General features: G+C 40.7%; 2 protein-coding genes across 26 annotated transcripts in view; one reads left to right on the plus strand and one right to left on the minus strand.

Annotated features, from left to right (window-relative positions):
* The window catches only part of PCSK5 (proprotein convertase subtilisin/kexin type 5), a 447222-nt gene that overhangs the window by 365338 nt on the left and 61766 nt on the right, over window positions 1–20118 (plus strand). The gene's annotated exons all lie outside the window — the stretch shown is intronic.
* Window positions 1–20118, minus strand: part of LOC123781498 (uncharacterized) — a 138688-nt gene that overhangs the window by 87549 nt on the left and 31021 nt on the right. For 19 of the 23 annotated variants that reach the window (XR_015722895.1, XR_015722900.1, XR_015722892.1 and 16 more), the window contains 8 exons: window positions 20016–20086; window positions 17958–18537; window positions 16731–16865; window positions 12395–12479; window positions 10753–10901; window positions 9647–9806; window positions 7991–8113; window positions 720–793 (listed from right to left, as the gene is read on the minus strand). Coding sequence is in view for 2 of the 23 variants with exons in the window: in XM_087858770.1 (XP_087714896.1) it covers window positions 9747–9806; window positions 10753–10901; window positions 12395–12479; window positions 16731–16829 (393 nt within the window). In the remaining 21 variants the exon portion in view is untranslated. The remainder of the gene's footprint in view (window positions 1–719; window positions 794–7990; window positions 8114–9646; window positions 9807–10752; window positions 10902–12394; window positions 12480–16730; window positions 16866–17957; window positions 18538–20015; window positions 20087–20118) is intronic. The other 4 variants (XM_087858771.1, XR_015722896.1, XR_015722899.1 and 1 more) reach the window with 4 other exon arrangements.

The raw sequence follows: 20118 nt of genomic DNA on the forward strand, positions 1-20118 counted from the left end.
TCTCCCACTCCCCCTGCTTGTGTTCCCTCTCTTGCTGGCTGTCTCTATCTCTATCAAATAAATAAAATCTATAAAAAAAAAAAGAAAAGAAAAGTGCAATCAGTTGTTTTGAGACATTTTTTCTACACCATGTAGTGATTAGTTGTTGGAAATGGTGGAATTTTTTTCTGAATTTTTTTTTTACTGCTTTCCAGATATTTAGTGCAACTATAGATTAAGATTTTTTACACCCAGTATAAAAGAACTCAAATTCCAGATTGACTCCGATCTTGTCTAGTTCCTGGGTGGAGTTATTTATTATTCCAAGGAAAGATTAACAAAAGAGGACAAAAAAAGGAAATAGGGTCAAAAAAAAAGAGTGGCTGTTGTATTTTGAGCAAAATATTGCATTTACTATTCTAGGATGAAACAAGTGTGTTTTTATTATTATGGGGTTAGATTTCTCCTTTTTATTGAGATAAATTGACATAGAAAATTACATTAGTTTCAGGTGTGCAAATAATGGTTAAAATTTATATACATTGTGCAGTGATCACCACAATAAGTCTAGTTAATAGCTGTCACCTTAGAGTTACAGATTTTATTTTCTTGTGATGAGAACTTTTACAACCTACTGTCTTAGCAACTCTCAAACATACGATGCACCATTATTAACTGTAGCCATCATGCTGCACATTACATCCCCAGGATTTATTTTTTTTATAAGTAGAAGTTTGTACCTTTTGACATCCTTCCCCCTCTGCTTCTGGCAACCACCAATCTGTTCTCTCTTAGATTTCTCTTCTTTATTAGGCTGAAAACAAACAGATCGCATTTTATATAATACCATCTTATTCCAAGGTGATTGGATGTGAAATTCTTTGTCTAGCTAGTATCTTGAATGGAAAGTCTAAGATAAATCAAAGTTTTCCAAATTGTATTTCTTCATTGAGAGAATAAGTAAATAGAGTCATTTGTACTTAATGTCTTGAGCTTGAGGTGTCTTTTTTTTTGTTTTAATTTAGGGGCTATTGTAATAGGTATAACACCTGATTATAACCTAAGATTTGGGGCCCATACTTACAAACCCTGACTTAATAATTGATTTTAATCAAATTGCTAAGACCTGCTTGTTTCCTTACTTTGTCAATAAAATAGAGGTCAATGTGCCTTTATTTTGGCTTAGAAGTAGGTGACAAAAATCCATTAATTTTTGCTCATTTAAATGGCTTTAGTCCCTACCCTTGGGAAAAATATACACAAATTTAAAAATTTTAGGTACTTGTAATAAAAGAAAAAGGCTATAAGGATCCAACTGTTCCAAAAATAGAAGAGGAAGGAAAGCTCCCAAATTCATTCTATGAGGCAAGCATTACCCTGATACCCACACCAGACATCACAAAAAAACAAAAAAAGAAAACTACAAGCCGTTATCCCTAGTGAATATAGCTACAAAAGTCCTCAACAAAGGTGTAGCAAACTGAACTCAACAATATTTTCAAAGGCTCAAGTGGGATTTATTCTGAGAATAATAGTAAGAATAGCAAGAATAGTTCAATATTCATAAATCAATCAACTTGATAATCACATTAACAAAGTGAAGATGAAAAAACATGATCATCTCAATAGATGCAAAAAAAGCATGTGACAAAATTCAACATCCATTCATGATAAAAACTCTCAACAGTATGGCTTCAGAGGGAACATACCTCAACATAATAGAGGCCATATAGGAAAAACCCCTAGCTAATAATCATACTCGATGGTGAAAACTGAAAGCTTTTCCTCTAAGATCAGGAACAAGACAAGAATGTCCACTCTCATCACTTTTATTCAACATAGTACTGGAAATCATAACCTCAACAATCAGACAAGAAAAAGAAATAAATGTATCCAAACCAGAAATAAAGAAGTAAAACTGTCACTATTTGCAGATGACATGATATTATATATACAAAACCTAAAGACCCCACCAAAAAATCTGATAGAATAAATGAATTCAGTAAAGTTGCAGGATATAAAATCGATATACAGAAATCTGTTGCACTTTTATACACTAGTACCAAAGTAGCAGAAAGATAATTTAAGAAAACAATCCAATTTACAACTGCATCAAAAAATAAATTTTAACCAAATTTTATTTTCAACCAAAATTTTATTGGTTAACCAAAATTTAACCAAGTAGGTTAAAGACCTATATTCTGAAAACTTAAGACAGTGATGAAAGAAAATGAAGATAACATAAATAAATGGAAAGACATTCCATGCTCATGGACTGGAAAAATTAATATTGTTAAAATGTCCATACCACACAAAATAATCTATAGATTCAGTGCGATCCCTATCAAAATACCAATAGTATTTTTAACAAAACTAAACAAATAATCCTAAAATTTGTATGGAACCACAAAAGAACATAAATAGCCAAAGTGATCATGAGAGAAAACCAAGCCGGAAGTATCATGCTCCCTGATTTCAAGACCTACAACAAAGCTATAATAATCAAAACATCATGGTACTGGCACAGAAATAGACACAGAGATCAACGGAACAGAATAGAGAGCCCAGAAATAAACCGATGCCTACATAGGCAATTAACTATGACGAAGGAGGCAAAAATATACAATAGGGAAGTCTTTTCAACAAATGGTGCTGGGAAAACTGGACAGCTACATGCAGAAGACTGAAATGGGCCACTTTCTTACGCCATACATAAAAATAAACTCAAAATGGATTAAACATCTGAAACCATAAAATTCCTAAAAGAAAATATAGACAGTAGTCCCTTTGACACTAGCCTTAGCAAAATATTTATGGATATATCTCCTCAGGCTAAGGGAACAAAAGCAAAAATAAACCATTGGCAACCCACCAAAATAAAAAGGTTTTGCACAGCAAAGAAAACCATCAACAAAATGAAAAGGCTGAATGGGAGAAGAACTTCTACAGCTCAACACACAAAAAAAAAAACCCCAGACAATCCAGTTAAAAAATGGGCAGAGGACATGAATAGACATTTTGCTTAAGAAGACATACAGATTACAAACAGACACATGAAAATATACGCAACATCACTAATTATTAAAGATAAGCAAACTGAAACTATGAGATGTTACCTTATACCTGCTACAATCAAAAAGACAAGTAACAAATGTTGAGGAGGATGTGAAGAAAAAGGAACCCTTGTGCACTGCGGGTAGGAACGTAAATTGGTGCAGCCACTGTAGAAAACAGTAAGGAGTTTCCTCAAAAAATTAAAAATAGAACCACCACATGATCCAGTAATTCCATTATTATTTATTCAAAGATGAAAATACTAACTGGTAAAGGTATATGCTCCCCTATATTTATTGCAGCATTATTTACTATACCCAAAATATGGAAGCCACTCATGTCCATCGGTAGATGAATGGATAAAGAGATGTGATGTATACACACGCACACACACGCGCACACACACACACACACACACACACACACAATGGAATATTATTCAGCCATAAAAAAATGAGATCTTGCCATTTGTGACAACATAGATGGACCTAGAAGGCATCACGCTAAGTGAAAAAAGTGAGAGACAGACAAATACCATATGATTTTACTTATACATGGAATCTAAAAAACAAAACAAAAACAGATTCATAACTACAGAGAACAAACTGGTGGTTGGTAGAGAGGAGGGAGGTACGGAGTGGGCAAAACAAGTGAAGGGGATTAAGAGGTATAAACTTCCAGTTATCCAAAAAATAGGTCACAGAGATAGAAAGTACAGCATAGGGAATACAGTCAATATGTTGTAATAACACTGTATAGTGACAGGTGGTGACTACTTTCATATCACTGTGAGCATCGCGTAATGTATAGAATTCTGAAATCACCGGGTTGTGCTCTTGAACTAAATAACGTTGTAGAACTATATTTAAATAATAAACATTTTTATTATTTTATTTATATTTATTTTATTTATATTTATTTTATTTATATTTATTATTTTATTTATTTATAAGATAAAGCTCATATAAATTAAGTGTCAAATAAGGGGACAAACATTTGTAGCTAAAGAATTTAGAAAAGGAGGGAACCTCTGACCGCTGAAAGTGATCAAGGAAGGCTTCCAAGAGGATGGGAGTTGGAATTCGCATGGAATTCAAATAGATAAGGGGGCAGAGCTGCATTGCGGAGGGGCTTTCAAACTGGAAAGCAGCAGGAAAAAGGTCTGGAGGGAAGAATTTTTGCCATGGATTTTAGGACACTGAATGTACTAATTTTGCAGAAGGAATATAATATAGTTGCCCCCCCCCATCCACAGATACACTTTCCATGGTATCAGTTTTGCATAGTCAACTGAGGTCCAGAAGCAGAACGATCCACCTTCTGCTGTATCGTCAGAAGGTCAGTAGTAGCCTAACGCTGCGTCACAACGCCTTGGTCATTCCCCTCACTTCACCTCACCACACGGTATTTTATCATCACAAGAAGGGCGAGTACAGCACAGTAAGCTATTTTTGAGAGAGAGAAAAACCGCATTCATATAATTTTTATGATAGTACGTTATTATAATTATTCTATTTTATTATTAGTGTTGTTAAATTTCTTACTATGCTCCATTTATAAATTAAACTGTATCCTAAGTATGTACATACAGGAAAAAACATAGTACACATAGTGTTTGGTTTTATCCATGGTTTCAGGCGTCCATGGCAGTCTTGGAACATATACCCCACAAATAAGGCGGAGGTGGGGGAGTCCTGTTAAGTAAATATAAGAGAATAAACAAAGAGAAGTTTAGAGAAGTGGTAGAAAACCATATCTTGGCTTCTGGACTAATGAGTTTGAAAGTATTCTGTGGCTAAAAGAGAATAATTAAAAGTTCTTTTAAAAGAGAGAGAGAGAATGTTTTGAAGAAGTGTTTTAAGAAGATTAACTTGGTAACTGGGTCAACTGGGTTTAGGATAACTGAAAGGGAGAAAGGCTGTAGGCAGGAAAATTAGCAGAAAATTATTTCAGAAATCTGGATATGAAGTAACAAGAGCCTCGTCTAAGGTAACAGCCAGGAAATGATGAAGAAAGAGTTAGGTTTTAAAAATCATGTGTAACTAATGTCCCTTAAGCCTTCGAAAAGATGCTTAACCTTGTTCATTGTATGGGAAATGCAAAGTAAAACTACCATGACAAACCATTTCTCACATGTCAGATTGGCAAAAATTCATAAGCTTACAGTGCACTATACAGACAAGGCTGCAGGAAAACAAACACTCTCATTTATTACTGGTAGAAAGACAGAGTGTTACAACTACTGCGGAAGGAGATTTCGCAGTATAGAACACAATTACATAGGCATTCATCCTTACCCCACGGCATCTCTTCTAGGAATTTACCCTGAGGATACACATCCACGAATTCAAAACAGCATATTCACATGTAACCCTCTGTGGCATCATCTGTGGTAGTAAACTATCTGAAACATCCTAAATGCTCATTCATGGAAGGCTGGTTGCATTCAGTAAGGTACACATACACTAGGGAGTGCTGTGTGGCCATAAAAAGAGCAAAGAAGATCGCTATGAATGGGCAATGATCTCACTAGGCACTGATAAGTAGAAGGTAAGGATATACATGTGTGCTCACACACATTTTTTACTTATTTTTGAATAAGAGATACAGAAAGAATAAACCAGAAAACTAATGAAAATGGTTACCTATACAGAAAAAGGTGAAGGAGATGGAAAGGAAGCTATTCTACGTATATCTTTGTACAGAGTTTTCATTTGAAACATTGTAAGTGGTTTACATATTCATAGGAAATGACACAGTAATTAGCGTGAATGGTTCCACTGGCCAATTTGGGATAATTTGATCATCGAAACATACAGATGATAAAGAATCACAGTTCAATTAATAAAAATAATCCATGCCTCAAAATGATATTTAAAGAAGAGAAAAAGGAAGAATTAGGGAAAATAAAGGGAAAGGCTCTTTACAACAGCTTCAGCCAACATGTACACAAGGAAAGAAGTAGAAAATTATAATTTTACATCCCCTAGTGTATTGACTCAAAAGAGAGTCATCACTGGATGCTACAATCATTAGGTGAAAAACTGGGAACAGGATAATTGTAGAGACTCAAAGTACTTCTATAGTGAATTACAATGGAGGGATTTGCTGGTCACCAACCTAACTTATTATAGTTGGTATCCTAAATTCCATCCAACTTGATACCATGTATTTCCTGATGTGATACATTAATGAGACACGACATTACCTAGTATCTTGACAACATTATACAACATTACCTAGTATTCTAGTATCCTTGTCTAGACCAGTGATTCCCAACTGGAGGTGACTATGATCCCAGGGACATTTGTCAATGTTTTGAGACATTTTGGGTTGTCATGACTGGGGCGCTGTTACTTGTATCCAGTGGGCAAAGGTTAAGAGTGCATCTAAACATTCTATAATGCAGGCGACTGGCCCCAACCACAAAGAATTATCTGGTCCAAAATTTCAAGGCTGAGGTTGAGAAACCCTTATTTAGTCTGAAGATCACTAGCCTGAAGATAAATCCAGAATGTGGGATGTCTATAAGACAACTGGCCCACACTCTTAAAAAAAAAAAAATCAACAGAATGAAAAAACAAAAAGGGACTTAATCCAGAGAATAAAGAGCTAAAACAACTAAGAAAATGTGTAAATATTTATTGGAGACTGGATTTTTAAAGTTTTAAAAAATATTTGGGGGACCATTAAGAATATATGACTATAATTGAATAACATCGAATTAATATTTCCTCAGCTGTGGCAATTGTGTTGTATTAAACGGAGCTGGTCCTTTGTCTAGGAGATGGGTGAAAAGATATTTAGGGATAAAACATCATGATGCCTACAACTTATTTTCAAATGGTTCAGGGGGGAACAAAGATCTAGCTAAAGCCTGCAAAGCTGTTCATTGCACTATTTCAGCCATTCAGTAGCTTAAGAAAAAATTTTTTTTAGTTGGAGGCATAAAAGTACTTCATGCTGTGTCAGCTGAGAGGATGTAGAAGCAAAGATACCCGAGTAGCAATAAACACACCATGGGTCCAAAACTTGATTTGCTAATGCCAATCTCCAAAAAAAAAGACGCCAAGGCTCATGGAGCCCCGGTTGATTCTGGGTCTGGGCAGGAAATACAGAAGCTGTACTGCAGCACCTGTCGTGACAGAAAGGGAGGAAGTGCTCCCCGAAAGAAAACACCACAGCGCTGGGGGGCGGGGGGGTGGTTATCAAGGGGGCACAGGAAGGAACCGAAGGAGTTCCCAATAGCCAAAGCCGGAACGATTGAGCAAAAATACAAATAAAATAGTATTAGCTTGTAACCCAAAATAGAAAATAAAGATTCATGAGTTTATAGCGATATAAATAAATGAATGGTTGAATAAATAAGTAAATGGAGAAGAGGAGACGAATCTTCAGTGCAAAAGAAGTCCAAGTAACTTATTTGGCACTCTTCCCTCCAGAAGTGGCGCATAACCCTCCACCCCTAAGTGTAGATGTCACAGAGTGACTTCCTTCCAAGAGCGCAGTATGGAAGGGAGGAGGGGAGAACTTTAGAGTGGCAATACCTGACAAGCACTACCTTGTCCAGGTGATCAGGGCAACGCCAGTAGTGTTATATTAATAGCACATGCCCAGGGCACCTGGGTGGCTCAGTCGGTAGAGCATTCAACTCTTGATTCCCGCTCAGGTCATGATCTCAGGGTTGTGGGATCGAGCCCCACGTCAGGCTCCACACTGAGTGCGGAGTCTGCTTCTCCCTTTCCCTCTGCTTCTCCCCCTGCTCACATGCTCACTCTCTCTTTCTCTCAAATAAATAAATAAATAAAATCTTTGAAAAAAAATAGCAGATACCCTTGATATGATGTCATGAGAATGGCAGTTCACCTCTGTGGTCTTCAACCCCAAAACCCATAACCCCAGGCTGATCATGAGAAAAACATGACAAATCCCAATAGAAAGGTATTTTGTAAAATACCTGATTAGTACTCCTCAAATCTGTCAAGGTCATCCAACAGGTCAAGTCTGAGAAATTGTCACAGTCAAGAGAAGCCTAAGGAGACACGACAGCTATGTGCAATGTGGTATCCTAGAGAGGAACCTGGGATAGAAAAAGACATGAGGTAAAAACTAACGAAATCTGAGGACATTATGGACTTCAGTTAATAATCACCATGCCGCCATAATAAAGGGCATGAGACAACTATTTGGGGTGTTGGAAATGTACTATGTCTTGATTATTGGGGGTGATTATATGACTACACATTTGTCAAAATTCATACATTCATTCATTCATCATGAAAATAGGTCAATAAATCTGACTTAAAAAGCACAGTGTTAGGGTAAACCTATTAATCCCCCTTTTCCTGTCCCTACATGGCCTAACTATAATAGTAACCTAATTGCTTTAGCATTTTTTTTTTAAGATTTTATTTATTTATTTGACAGAGACAGAGACAGCCAGCGAGAGAGGGAACACAGTAGGGGGAGTGGGAGAGGAAGAAGCAGGCTCCTAGCGGAGGAGCCTGATGTGGGACTCGATCCCATAACGCCGGGATCACGCCCTGTGCCGAAGGCAGATGCTCAACCGCTGTGCCACCCAGGCGCCCCTGCTTTAGCATTTATTGAACACTTATCTAATGTTCCAGGGTCTATACTAAATTCCTTAAGCATATTACCTCATTTAACTCTAAAGAGTTGATGTCATTGTTCACATTTTGCAGATGAAGAAATTAAGCTTAGAACAGTCAAGCAACTTGCATAAGGTCACGGGGCTTGTTAACTACTAAAAGCAGGAATTCATTCTGCAAAACCCAAGACCAAAACCCATGTGTTTTATAACTGTTCTATCCATACTACCAAATGCTCTTCCCTTCTAATTCTAGAGAAAAGAGTATTAGGCTTTATGGACTCATAAAAAGATAAAAGAAAACCTTACTTCCTGCCCTCTTCCTCAGTCTACACACAACAACCACTGTACTTCATTGGGCTACAGCTCTATGCCCAATGACATGAGTTGACTGTACCAGTCAAACAGTGAAACTGTTGATAATAGCCCTGCAAATTGATTTGGGGTCATTGTTCACCTGAAACTGTCAGCTTTGAGAACCTCCATCTGGAATGTTCTGACACTGGGCAGAGCTGACAGGGGAATCCATAACAGAAAGCAGGCAGGCATGCTCTCAATTAGCTCTGCATTCCCCCACTACCCTTAACCTCTGCAGTTTTATTCACCTTCATAGAAACTCCTTTGCTCTCTGAGAAAGTAGGTTCCATGATAAGGGTATGCCTGGCAGGATACAGCCCTCTCTCCTCCACATGAATATGAGGCGAGCTCTCTCAACCCTGTCCCAGATTAAATTCAAGCTTCAGGTCCAGGAATTAGAGAACCAATCTCATTTATCCTTGGTACTCTTTCTAGGAAGGAGTGAGACCTCATTCATAGAAGAAACAAACATCTGAGACAAGAAGTTCACATTTTAGTTTTCCAATGGGACAAACATACAGGGTTTTTCAAATCAGATATTGTGATGACAGATCTCTATTTATTTCACTTGTACCCAGATCTCCCATTGGACCTTTTCCAAAATCATTCAGCGGCGGGGGGGGGGGTGGTATCAAACAGTTTGGGTACCTTCCAAACCAAAGGCATCACCCACTGGCCAGCCAACCTTAGTGCATGACCCGGGTGCTTTCCGACATCAGCCCCACAGAGTCCAGGGTGTGTCTTTTCTTTAAAAGGCCAACCCAGCCAGCTTCAGAAGAAGGATTCTAAATTCACCGTCACCAGTTTGCTGAAGAAAAGAGAAACAAGCAAGCTCCATTAGACAGTGGTGTATTAAAAACAATATATAAACTACTTGTTTTTATTTTTCATCAGAGCCTCCCTCTCCCCACATTTTCTAAGTGTTACCTCATTTCAAAGATGAGGGTTTTGAAAAAACAAAACCTTAGGGGCATGGGTTGAGTGCCTGACTCCGGGTTTTGGGTTAGGTCATGATCTCGGGGTCCTGAGATGGAGCCCCCTGTCGGGCTCCACACTCAGCATGGAGTCTGCTTGTCCCTCTTTCTCCTTGTCTGCTTCTTCCCCCGCCCTTCCCCACCCTCTCTCAAATGAATAAATAAAATCTTAAAAGAGAAAAACCTTAAAAAAAGAGAACCCAATCTTGGAAGAATTTGTAGCAGTTGAGCAGTGTCCTGATGTCTTGTTCATCCTGGCTTTCCTCATGAATTCACTTTGCAAATATTTATTGCATGCTTTTGTGCTTGCTGCTGTCCCATCACTAGTTGAGTTTATTCCCCCAAATAATAGGGCCATATAACCTAGTGTTTTTCAAGCATCATCATTCACCGGCACACTGCTAAACGCTTAATGTTAGATGATGTCTTCTCACATCTACAGTCCGATGATTTTTATGGATGGAGAAACTGAGCATTAGGGAAGTGTTGAAACTTGACCCATTTTATGCATGTAGGAAGTAAGAGTAATTAGATAGTCAGTCCTAAGCCACCTGCGCGTAACTTTGTTTACTCTGTTGGCTTAGAAGCTCTTTGTCACATGCACACACTAGGATTGGCAGGGTTGTGCCCAGATCACCGATGACCCCCAAATCTCAAGACCTTAAAACAACAAAGGTTTTTTTTTTTTTCCCTCGTGCCACATCCCCATCATGGGTCAGCTGGGAGCTCTGCTCTTCACGGTCCTCAACCCAGGACTCGGGTTGATGGAGTACTCAGTACCTTGTCATGGCAAAGGAAAGTACACCGGCTCTTCACGCTCTCCCCAAGATGTGACGGTTGTAACATCTGCTCACATGTATTTTGGTGAAAGCAAGTCACGTGGCCATGCCTCAGCTCACAGGATGGGGAAATGCAGTCTTGCCATGTGCCTGCCAAAAAGAGAGAAACTAATACTGCAAACACCCTAGTGACATTCTCACCATGGTGACGACGGGGACCGTTGCTGGTGTGTGCCGAGATCTCACATCATATGTTTGTACGTGAAGTTGTCCCAAACATGTGCCCGCTGTGTTTTCCTGATTTCTCTCTTCTGCCCTTCTGGCCTTGCCTATTATCTTCCCCTGGCAGTGTCTGACTTTCTCCTTCTACCAAAGGAATTCTTTTAAAGAAGTTGCTATTTCTTTTTTAACTGATGGAGTCTCCCAAAGTATTCTGCTCTCACTTCCCTGATCCCTTGGCCACTGAAGAGTCGAAAAGAGGACCAGTGATAAATGACATGTGGTCAGTGGGTGGTGAACTGTCAGCTGGAAGGACCTTGACCTTTCTTTACCCCACTCTTTCAAATCCCTGTTGTGAGAATAACAATATGCTAGTACCCTTGCCTTTATCTGCTGCCCAAGGAATGTGTCCCTATGAGCCCAGTCTTGGGAATTTGGACAACTTTCTTTCATTTTTAAAAATTTGGTTCAAGAAATATTTGCTAAGCATCTACATCAGGCGAAGATGGGGTATGAAAGAGTACAAAGCGTGTTCTCTGCTCTCAAAGGGCTTGCGTGGAAATGGAGAAGGCCAGTGGTTCTCGGCCCTAGACGCACATTCAAATTGCTCTGGGAGATGTAAAAGGCCAGGCTGGGACCCACTCCCAATGTTCCTGATTTCACTGGCCTGGGGTGAGTCTCGGGCATCAGTGTTTTTTGAAAACTCCCCAAGTGATTCTAATACGCAATCAGAGTTGATTAGGATGCGTATACACAAACCGCTGATTAAGACAGGCATAGAAACACATAATTTCAACATGTTTCGAATACTTTGTTGAGAATGGAAGCTGAAGCGGAGGCAGCTATATTGTAATAATCATAACTTGTTGTCAACCTCATGCTAGGTGCTCAGCTAGGTAGGCACTTTACAAGCATGATATTTATTTAATCTTCCATATGATCCTCTCTGTTTGAAATCCTTATCTCCAGTTTATAGATGAGAGCACCAAGACCCAGGGAGTTTGTCATTTGCCCAAGGTCACAGAGCTAGCCAGTTTTAGAGCCAAATTCAAACTTAGAACTGTATGGCACCAAACCCACAGACACCCAAATATTTGCTCTTTTTCCAGAGTAGATTGCACTCATATGCCATTTTCTGAAAGAACATAAATGACAGTCACGGAAAGGTCAACCTGCCATATTGGTTTCGTTCTTGGTTATAATCCTTTGCTCTTTAGCTGCGCCCCCTGACGTTTCCCTTTGCTCCCTGTCCTATGCTCAAGTTCACATTCTTATGGTTACGGGGGAGAAGAAAATAGTGGCGAGGTATTCTAAGTTCAATTCTGGAGCAATGAGCTCATCATCTTGGCTCTTGGTGTTATTACGCTGTTTTCCCCTCAGAGCCGGGTATAATCAAAATTCCTCCTACTTGTTGTGTAACTGACCTGCAAAGTTGAGCTGCAAGCCAAGGCTGTCTGGATCACGTATGCTTGCACAAAGAGAACTGAGCCAAGCACTTCCAAAACAAACCTAGTGGAAAAAAAAGCACAGAGTGTGGCCGAGCACAATATATGGGGTGGAGGGTTTCAGAAGACCATCTGCCATTCCTGAGAGCAATGTGGGGTTTGTGGCATTAAACCTCCAGTGACTGGGGGTCGGGGCTGTTGGGCTGATGGAATGGATTTCACCTTTACGGAAGTATCTAGAAACCAAAGCGAGTGTCTCTTTTGCATGTTTAAGAATAACAAGTTGGAAAAGTGTTGTCAAATTACTTTCTTTTGGTGAAATAGGTTTGATTTTTCTAAAATCCCTCAGCAGCCAAGATCTCAGCCTATGTCTGTCTATCAAGTTCAAAACGGAAGTAAAAGTGAGACCAGCAGTAATGACTAGAACTTTGGAAGGTTAGATCTAACTTGATTTTGTGGAATCGTGGAAAATGGAGTCTGAAATCTTAGTATCTTTTTATCTCCATCCTTCCCCTACCACAGTGAAAGTCCTTGGGCAAGTCGTATACTCTTTGGTTTCTTAATTCCATTCTGTTTTATGAAAGAAACCATCTGTAAGTTGCCTTCCTTCTACCTTCTCACATGGCCCTAGAGATTATAATGAAAACTAAAAGAGAATCATAACTCAAGTTCTTCAAAAGAGAGAAACCAAAGTAAAATTTTATTTGCTTTCTCTCCATTTCCACCCATTGTCTTTCCTACCATATCTGCCATCATCAAGAGGCCTGCTGGTGTATCTGAGGCCGCACATCAAAGCTGTGTGCCGCTGTGTCATAAGCACTTAGTATAGTGCCTATCCTGGGTAGGCATCCAGTAAACACGTGGCTTTTGTGCCTGTCATTAGGGGTCCTTATTTCACCCAATGTCCCATCTCCCTCTGCCACTGCCACCTAGTCATTTCAAGTCGTTTGCCAGATGGTAGGAAGAGCTTCAAGCTCCGCTGGTTAAGGAGAAAAAAAATTGATGTAAACCACAGAGCAGACACCAGAATAGAGGAAAGCTAAGTGTGGGTGAGGCAGGAGCATCTGCAGATTGATACCCAGCTGCTCAGAAGGCAAGTCTCCAACCAAGAGTGAGGCCAACAGTGAATGTCAGTAAATTGCCTCCGCACCTCTAGAGTCTGAAATCCCAGCCTTCCAAAAGTCAACGGGAGTGTAATTTGGTATGAGTCCAGACTCATCCTTTCCATGAAGTCTCCCTGCAACTCCCACCAGACAAACCTTGGCTGCAGCCCTACCGACAGCCTTCAGCTCGGCTTCCAGCACCATGGGCCAACCCAGGGTGTGAGCAGAAGAATGGGGACCAAAGAGCACAGCATGCTGGAGGAGGCAGTGGGCTCAGGGACAGGGTCTGGGCAGGCCATGCCTCATTTACCAGCCCTTGGCTAAGTACCCAAAGTCAAAGTATTAGAAGGCAGGGGGTATCCAGGCTGACATCTCCAAATATAGTCATGTTCCCACTGGTGATGTTGCTGGGTCAATCGAGCCTTTTCCCCTCCTAGTTATGCCCATGGCCATCTGTAGCAGCCAAGTTTTTTTTTTCCAAATTTTGTTCCATAAAAGCTACGTTCCAACTATCTGTCAACTGTCCACCGCTAGGTGAGACATGTGAATGATGCTTTGTGTGAATCGGACAGGCAATGCAGAGCAGCTTAGCCTGGGCCATCAGGGACTGGAGGCCTGTCAGGGCACTCGGGGAGCAGTGTTTCTGCCTGAGAAGCCCCACCACCACCACCCCCACATTCAAACAGATCACCAGCAAATCCAAGGACAAGCATTGCCTCCAGAGGGGTAACATGTACAATTTGGAGATCCAAAGGGTGGAATATTAGAGCAGAAAACTTTCTCAATCTCTCCAACTTCTAATTTGGACCAGAAAGAGCTGACAGCCTGATTTATCATCATGATAGAACTTTATGCCCTAAAATAATTGCTAGAAACCCGGATGTTCCACTAGAAAAATAAATCAACCTAAATTCTGATCTCCATATTACCATGTCGCCAACATTTCAGTGATGACATTGAGCATTTGGGTGAGGTCTGAAGGTGAGTCCTGAGAGAAAAAGGAGGTTGTTTTGAAAGGATGCTTACTGGAAAGCCCAGTACAATCGTGCTGGCTGTCCAAGGCAATTGTAAAATCGCAGATTTATTATGTTTAGCAGAATGTAGCCTGTACATTTGAAATATTATCCAAATGACCTGGCTTCCACTTAGAAATCTTCTATGAATTGAAACAAGTGAATTAGGGAGGCCTCTTGCCTTTAGCACTGATGGGTCTGTGGGAGGTGAGTCAAGAACCATTTATAGTAGTGATAAAATACTATATTTAAGGCTGTAAAAATTTGGCACACAAGGTCTCGGTTCAGAAGTAAATTCGTTTTATGTGCTAGCAAAGGAGCAACTGAAAAGTTTTACAAATGGGAAGTTTGACCTGCTGAGATTTCAAGCATAAAATCTGTCAATTACTCCTTGGGACTAGGTATAGTAATTACCCTCTTGAATGTTAAAATGCAAATCAGAACCATGAAGTAAGTAACAGCATAACCCTACCGTGGTATGCATGGCTAATGACAGTTACCCGAAGCCATTGTCCAACTGTCCCATTACGTGCCCAAATGTGCATTGACAGGATGGGTCACTTGGGAATTTAGCAAGTAACTGGGAAAAAGCTTCAGAACCCTGTCCAATGAACAAATACAAAATCTGATGGCGCATCATTCTTTTGATTTGCCAAGAAGCCAGTGACCCTTTACTTGGGAATTCTATGGCTCCATCTAGAACTGGTAGATAATGCTTGGCAATTGAGAGATGTGGGCTTTAATCAAAAGAGCCTTACAAATGTAATCTCCTCCACATCTCTGACCTCATCACTGACCTCTGCCCCTCACTCTCCAGACACACAGGAGGACCCTGATCTGAATTGCTTCTAGCCTATTCCTGCTCCCAGACCCTGCACGAGCTGTTGTCTCTCCTCGACCTAAAATGCTCTTCTCAAGATATTAAATGAATGTGACTGGTTCCTTCCCATTGTCCCAGCTCAGTTCAAATATCACCTTTAAGAGGTTTCCCTTCAGCACCCAATCTAAAGACAGCGGCATCTCTCCATCCCTCCCTCCCTTCTCCCTCCTCCTCTGACCTCGTCCCTCCACATCAATCCTCCCCCAACACATCAATCACTATATTTTAATTCTGGAAGATCACATACAATTAGCAGATATTTTAATTTTTTTGTTTGCTTTTAAAACTTGCTATATTTCTTCCTTCACTAAAATGTAACTTCTGGGCTGGCAGAACTTTGTTATATTTCTCTAACAGCACCTCTAATCCTGCCTACCCCGTGTAGATGCTCAATACATGATTTTTGAACAAATAAATGAGCAGACTCCTCCCAGGTACACTGTGTACAGTTTGAAAGAGCTTTCGTGGAGCGGGGAAGAGCCCCATCTCTAGTCCCAGAGCTCATTTCAGGCAAATCATTCCCACTTGCCTCTGGACCTCACATACTCGTCTGGAAGCAAGAGGGACTGGACAGGATTGGTGGTCTGGCACCCCCATTCTGTGAAGCCCTCTCTCCCCTCTCATCCACTGCCCCAAATTTAGCCAGAGAGCCTTGGCTGTCATCTTCAATAACATTTTAACTCCTCAAGTTCGATAAACCCCAGAACCTATGAATATGTTCCCTTCACCGCAAAAGGAACTTAAAGATGTGATTAAGGTTAAAGATCTTAAGAGGGATATTACCCTGGGTTATCAAGGTGGGCCAGCGCTAAGCACACGGGTCTTTATAAGTAGAGACGCTTTCCAGCTGCAGTCAGAGAGCAGAAACCTACTGTTGCTGGTTTTCGGCTTCCTCCCCTAAAAGGAATGCCGGGGGCATCAAAAAGCCAGATGTGACCCTCCATGGACAGCCCTCCAGGACACGGATCTCAGTCCTACAACCACAAGGAAATGAATTCTGCCAACAACTCGAAGGACCAAAGAAACCTATCTTTTGCTACAGCCCCCAGAAAGGAAGCCAGCTTTGCAGTGACTCTGATGTCAGCCCAGTGAGTCCCATCATGGACTTCTGACCCAGAGACCTAGCATGGTACATCTGTAATGGTGTAAGCTGCTAATTGTGTGGTAACCTGTTATAACAGCAATAGAAAACTGCTACACTATTTAAAATACATAACAACGTGAATGGCAAGGGCTCAACAAATGCCACCATTTCTTATGAACATTATTAACGGCATAATTATTAATACTGTTTTACTATCTCGAAAATCCCTTTCTACCTTGATGCTGAGCTCCGAATTCTGAAAGTCCTTGTCCTGTCTCTCCTGGAATAGCTTCCTTTTAGTTGTCTTGGGGAATCGGTCACCAGCTTCATGCATTGAGTGTTGTGCTGGAATGAAGTGAGAGGAAATTTCCTGAAAGATAAAACCAGGAGTGCAAATTAGACTCACTAAAGAGGGACAGCTGGATAGTGGGTACTTCGGGACAGGATACCTTGAAAAGGACACCATGTGACCTATGAGTAGTTTGGCTGGGAACGCTTAACCTGAGTGTAAACAGGAGGAAATATCAAGCAAATGCCAAATGAGAAACATGCTATAAAAAAAAAAAAAAAGGACATGTTGCCTTTTTAAAATGTCAGTGTCACAAAAGACAAAGATGGGCCAAAGTGTCGTTCCGGATTAGAGAAGACTCCACAGACAAGGGGACTAAAAGTAATGTGCGATCCTAGAATTGGGCCAATTGAAAAACAAAAATGGAATATAGAAGGCAGATTACATAAATGTATTTCTTTACATTTCTGGAAGTTGATGGCTGCACTGTGGTTGTACAAGAGAATGTTCTTATTCTTAGGAAATAGGCACTGAAATAAATATTCGGGGGGAAAAGAGCCACAATGTATGCATCTGACTTCGAATGATTCAGAAAAAAAATTAAAATAAAATTAAAAAACATACACAGAGAGGAAGTGAGCAAATGATACAGCAAATGGGATGAAAAGTTCATTGGTGAATGTGAGTAAAGGTAAAGGGTTTTATTCTTCCAACTTTTCTGTAAGTTTGAAGTTACCATCGAATAAAGTGATAAAAGAGAAACCAGGCAAGTTTGCCATCCAGTAAAGGGAAGGAATCGTTCACGCATAGTGCCCATCCAAGCCACGTTTTCTTCTGATTTCTCATTCCGGCTGAACCCATCTTATTACGACTGCCTGTTTTTGCAGACGTTTCGAATGCATAGCTTCTAAAATTAGACTAAGAAAAGTTCCTCGAGGTTCCCTCTAGGCATATTAAATGTAAATCCTAGTCAAAGAAAGTACAATTTTCAAATAATCCACTACTTTTAGATGTGATAGTTCTGAGACCCTGGAACGCTCGTGTAGTGCAGGGAAATAGTCATAGCGTAGGCCCAATAAACACGTTTCCCCAAACGGGTGGCAAGGCTGTCAGCAAAAATGTTAGATGAATGACGTAAACAGTCCATCGTCAAAAGTAATTGCACGTACTTACATGTAGACATAATTGACAGTAATGGGTCCAAAGGAGGGATCGCAGTGGCTTGCGTAAATCACAGGTGTGTCCAAATGTTCCTGAATGTGTGCCTATTTCATTCTCATTGCAAATCAGCCCTTCCACCTTTTACAGTGTTGGTAAGTACGACGTTTTTGTAGAAACTGAATCCCGTTCGCCTCTATTCATGTAACCAACGTCTGTGAGCGTTTGAGCTTTCTGTGGTCAATCCAGTCCCCCTACCATCGGTGCCAAAATTTTTAAGAAAATGCTACAAATTCCCAAAATGTATCAGTGCTTGGGAACATTGCCGCATCACCCGCAATGAACACTCCCGCACTTAGGCACCCGTGTGCACATCTTGCATTTGATAATGTCTCATTCAGTGGTGTCTCGAGAACCTGGAATGAAAATGACCGTGGCTCTTTGCAAGGTTGGTGGCTTCTGTCACAGTGAAGAAAGAAACGTTGAGCATGCTTGTCCGTGTAATTGGCGACCATTAGAAAAATTGGGAGACCCTCTTTCATTGAATCCCTTCGGAGTCACAACAGAGCCCATCTGGAGCATAAAAGCTCTAAACCTAGAGAAAAGAAACAGCACGGATGAGCAGCGTTCGTGCACTTTCTCCATTCAGTGGGGGCTAATAAGGAAAAATGCTGAATTACGATGATTACCCATGCCTTGAAAATAGCTTATCACCTGCCAATATGAATGGAGGGCCCCTGCAGGGCTGCGAAATGACAGGAAAAACAATGGCCTTGGAGACAGAATCTCTGGAGGGTCTGAGAAAGGAATCTCAGCTGACTGCAAGGCGGTCAGCCTAACGAAATGGAGCTCTTATTCTAAGTGGACCCTGCAAACCAGTCCTCGGGTGTTCCTGGGCCATGGAGAAGAAAAAGAGAGGAGTGTCGCGGAACAATCAGGCCCATAAAATGTGAAATGAAGGAAAGAGGGAGCCAGCAATTTTCCAAAGAATCAGACTAGATACACAGCCAATCTAAGTTATTTCATGGTGGGACAGAGCTCTCCCCAAATTTGGCAGATAATCGTCAACCTGCTTTTTACTTTGTGTGATTGTGTAGACTTAATCATACTGTGAAATCTCTCTTGTTTTCAGACCTAAGTGCCACTGGAATGCTGTTCGAGTGGTCACATGAGGTTCATTAGGAAGAAGAGCTGGGCTTTGCAGGGATTGGGTGTTGGGCTGTGGCATGGAATCTTTTCTCTGTCATCACAAAGCTCCTGTGTGAAGGCCATTGTAGGCGCCACGGTAGAGCGTTTCCAGCCCTGCAAGCCCCAACCCCCAAGACATAATGTCTCAGTGGTGGCCTGCTCATTGGCAGGTGCCAAGCTTTTATTTTTATTATGATAATGGCTTCATTTCCCCATGAATCGTTTAGATTAAGTATTACCACAGCCTGAGTTCTCTTTTATGGCCAACTCTTCACTTTCTTTCCTGGGGCATCAAAACAACCAGGATTTGTTTATTAATTTTTGTTCTCTTTGGGAATGGCTACCAGGAGAAAGGGCAATCAAAAATTTGAAGAGTATTACCTTTTTGTTCAGTAATTTATTGCCCACCCTCACAAAACCTACATACACGCTTGTGGGTACACACACACATGCTTAACCATGGGCACAGCACTGTTCTAACATGGGATTGGAGGGGTGGATAGACTCCCTTTGTGCTGGAGACGAGGATATGTGCCGTTTATTACTTCGTGGTAGCCGGGGAGGGGGAGAATATAAAAATGTTTCTAATGTTTCACTACATTCTAGATAAATCAGTGTTGGGCTCATAGTACTGCTTCTAACAGTCTTTCATCTTGTTCTAAATTTCTTACCCTCAGCTCAATCTACTCCGTTTGAAGCACCTTGAAAAGCTGCTACTTTCGGAGAATGTGCCCCGAGGGTCTCTCCTTCTTGCCCATCCCGTCCCACACCTATGCACCTTGGCAATGTCTCTCTCCCTGAAAAATAATGCCCTTCTCATTCAAAGTTAACACATGGAGTGTTTTTCAAAGCGCTCATAGTGACACAAGTTGGGGTGACATTTACCTGCATGGATCTGTACAGCTCTGGGTCATAGCTGAAAGCATATCTCCTGAGTACTGAGTGTGTACCCCATTCTGTAGGAGAAAAAGAAACTGTAGAACGTGGT

Source organism: Ursus americanus, chromosome 34 (assembly GCF_024610735.1).
Source record: "Ursus americanus isolate L20-20 chromosome 34, mUrsAme1.1.p, whole genome shotgun sequence".
NCBI classification, from domain to species: Eukaryota; Metazoa; Chordata; class Mammalia; order Carnivora; family Ursidae; genus Ursus; species Ursus americanus.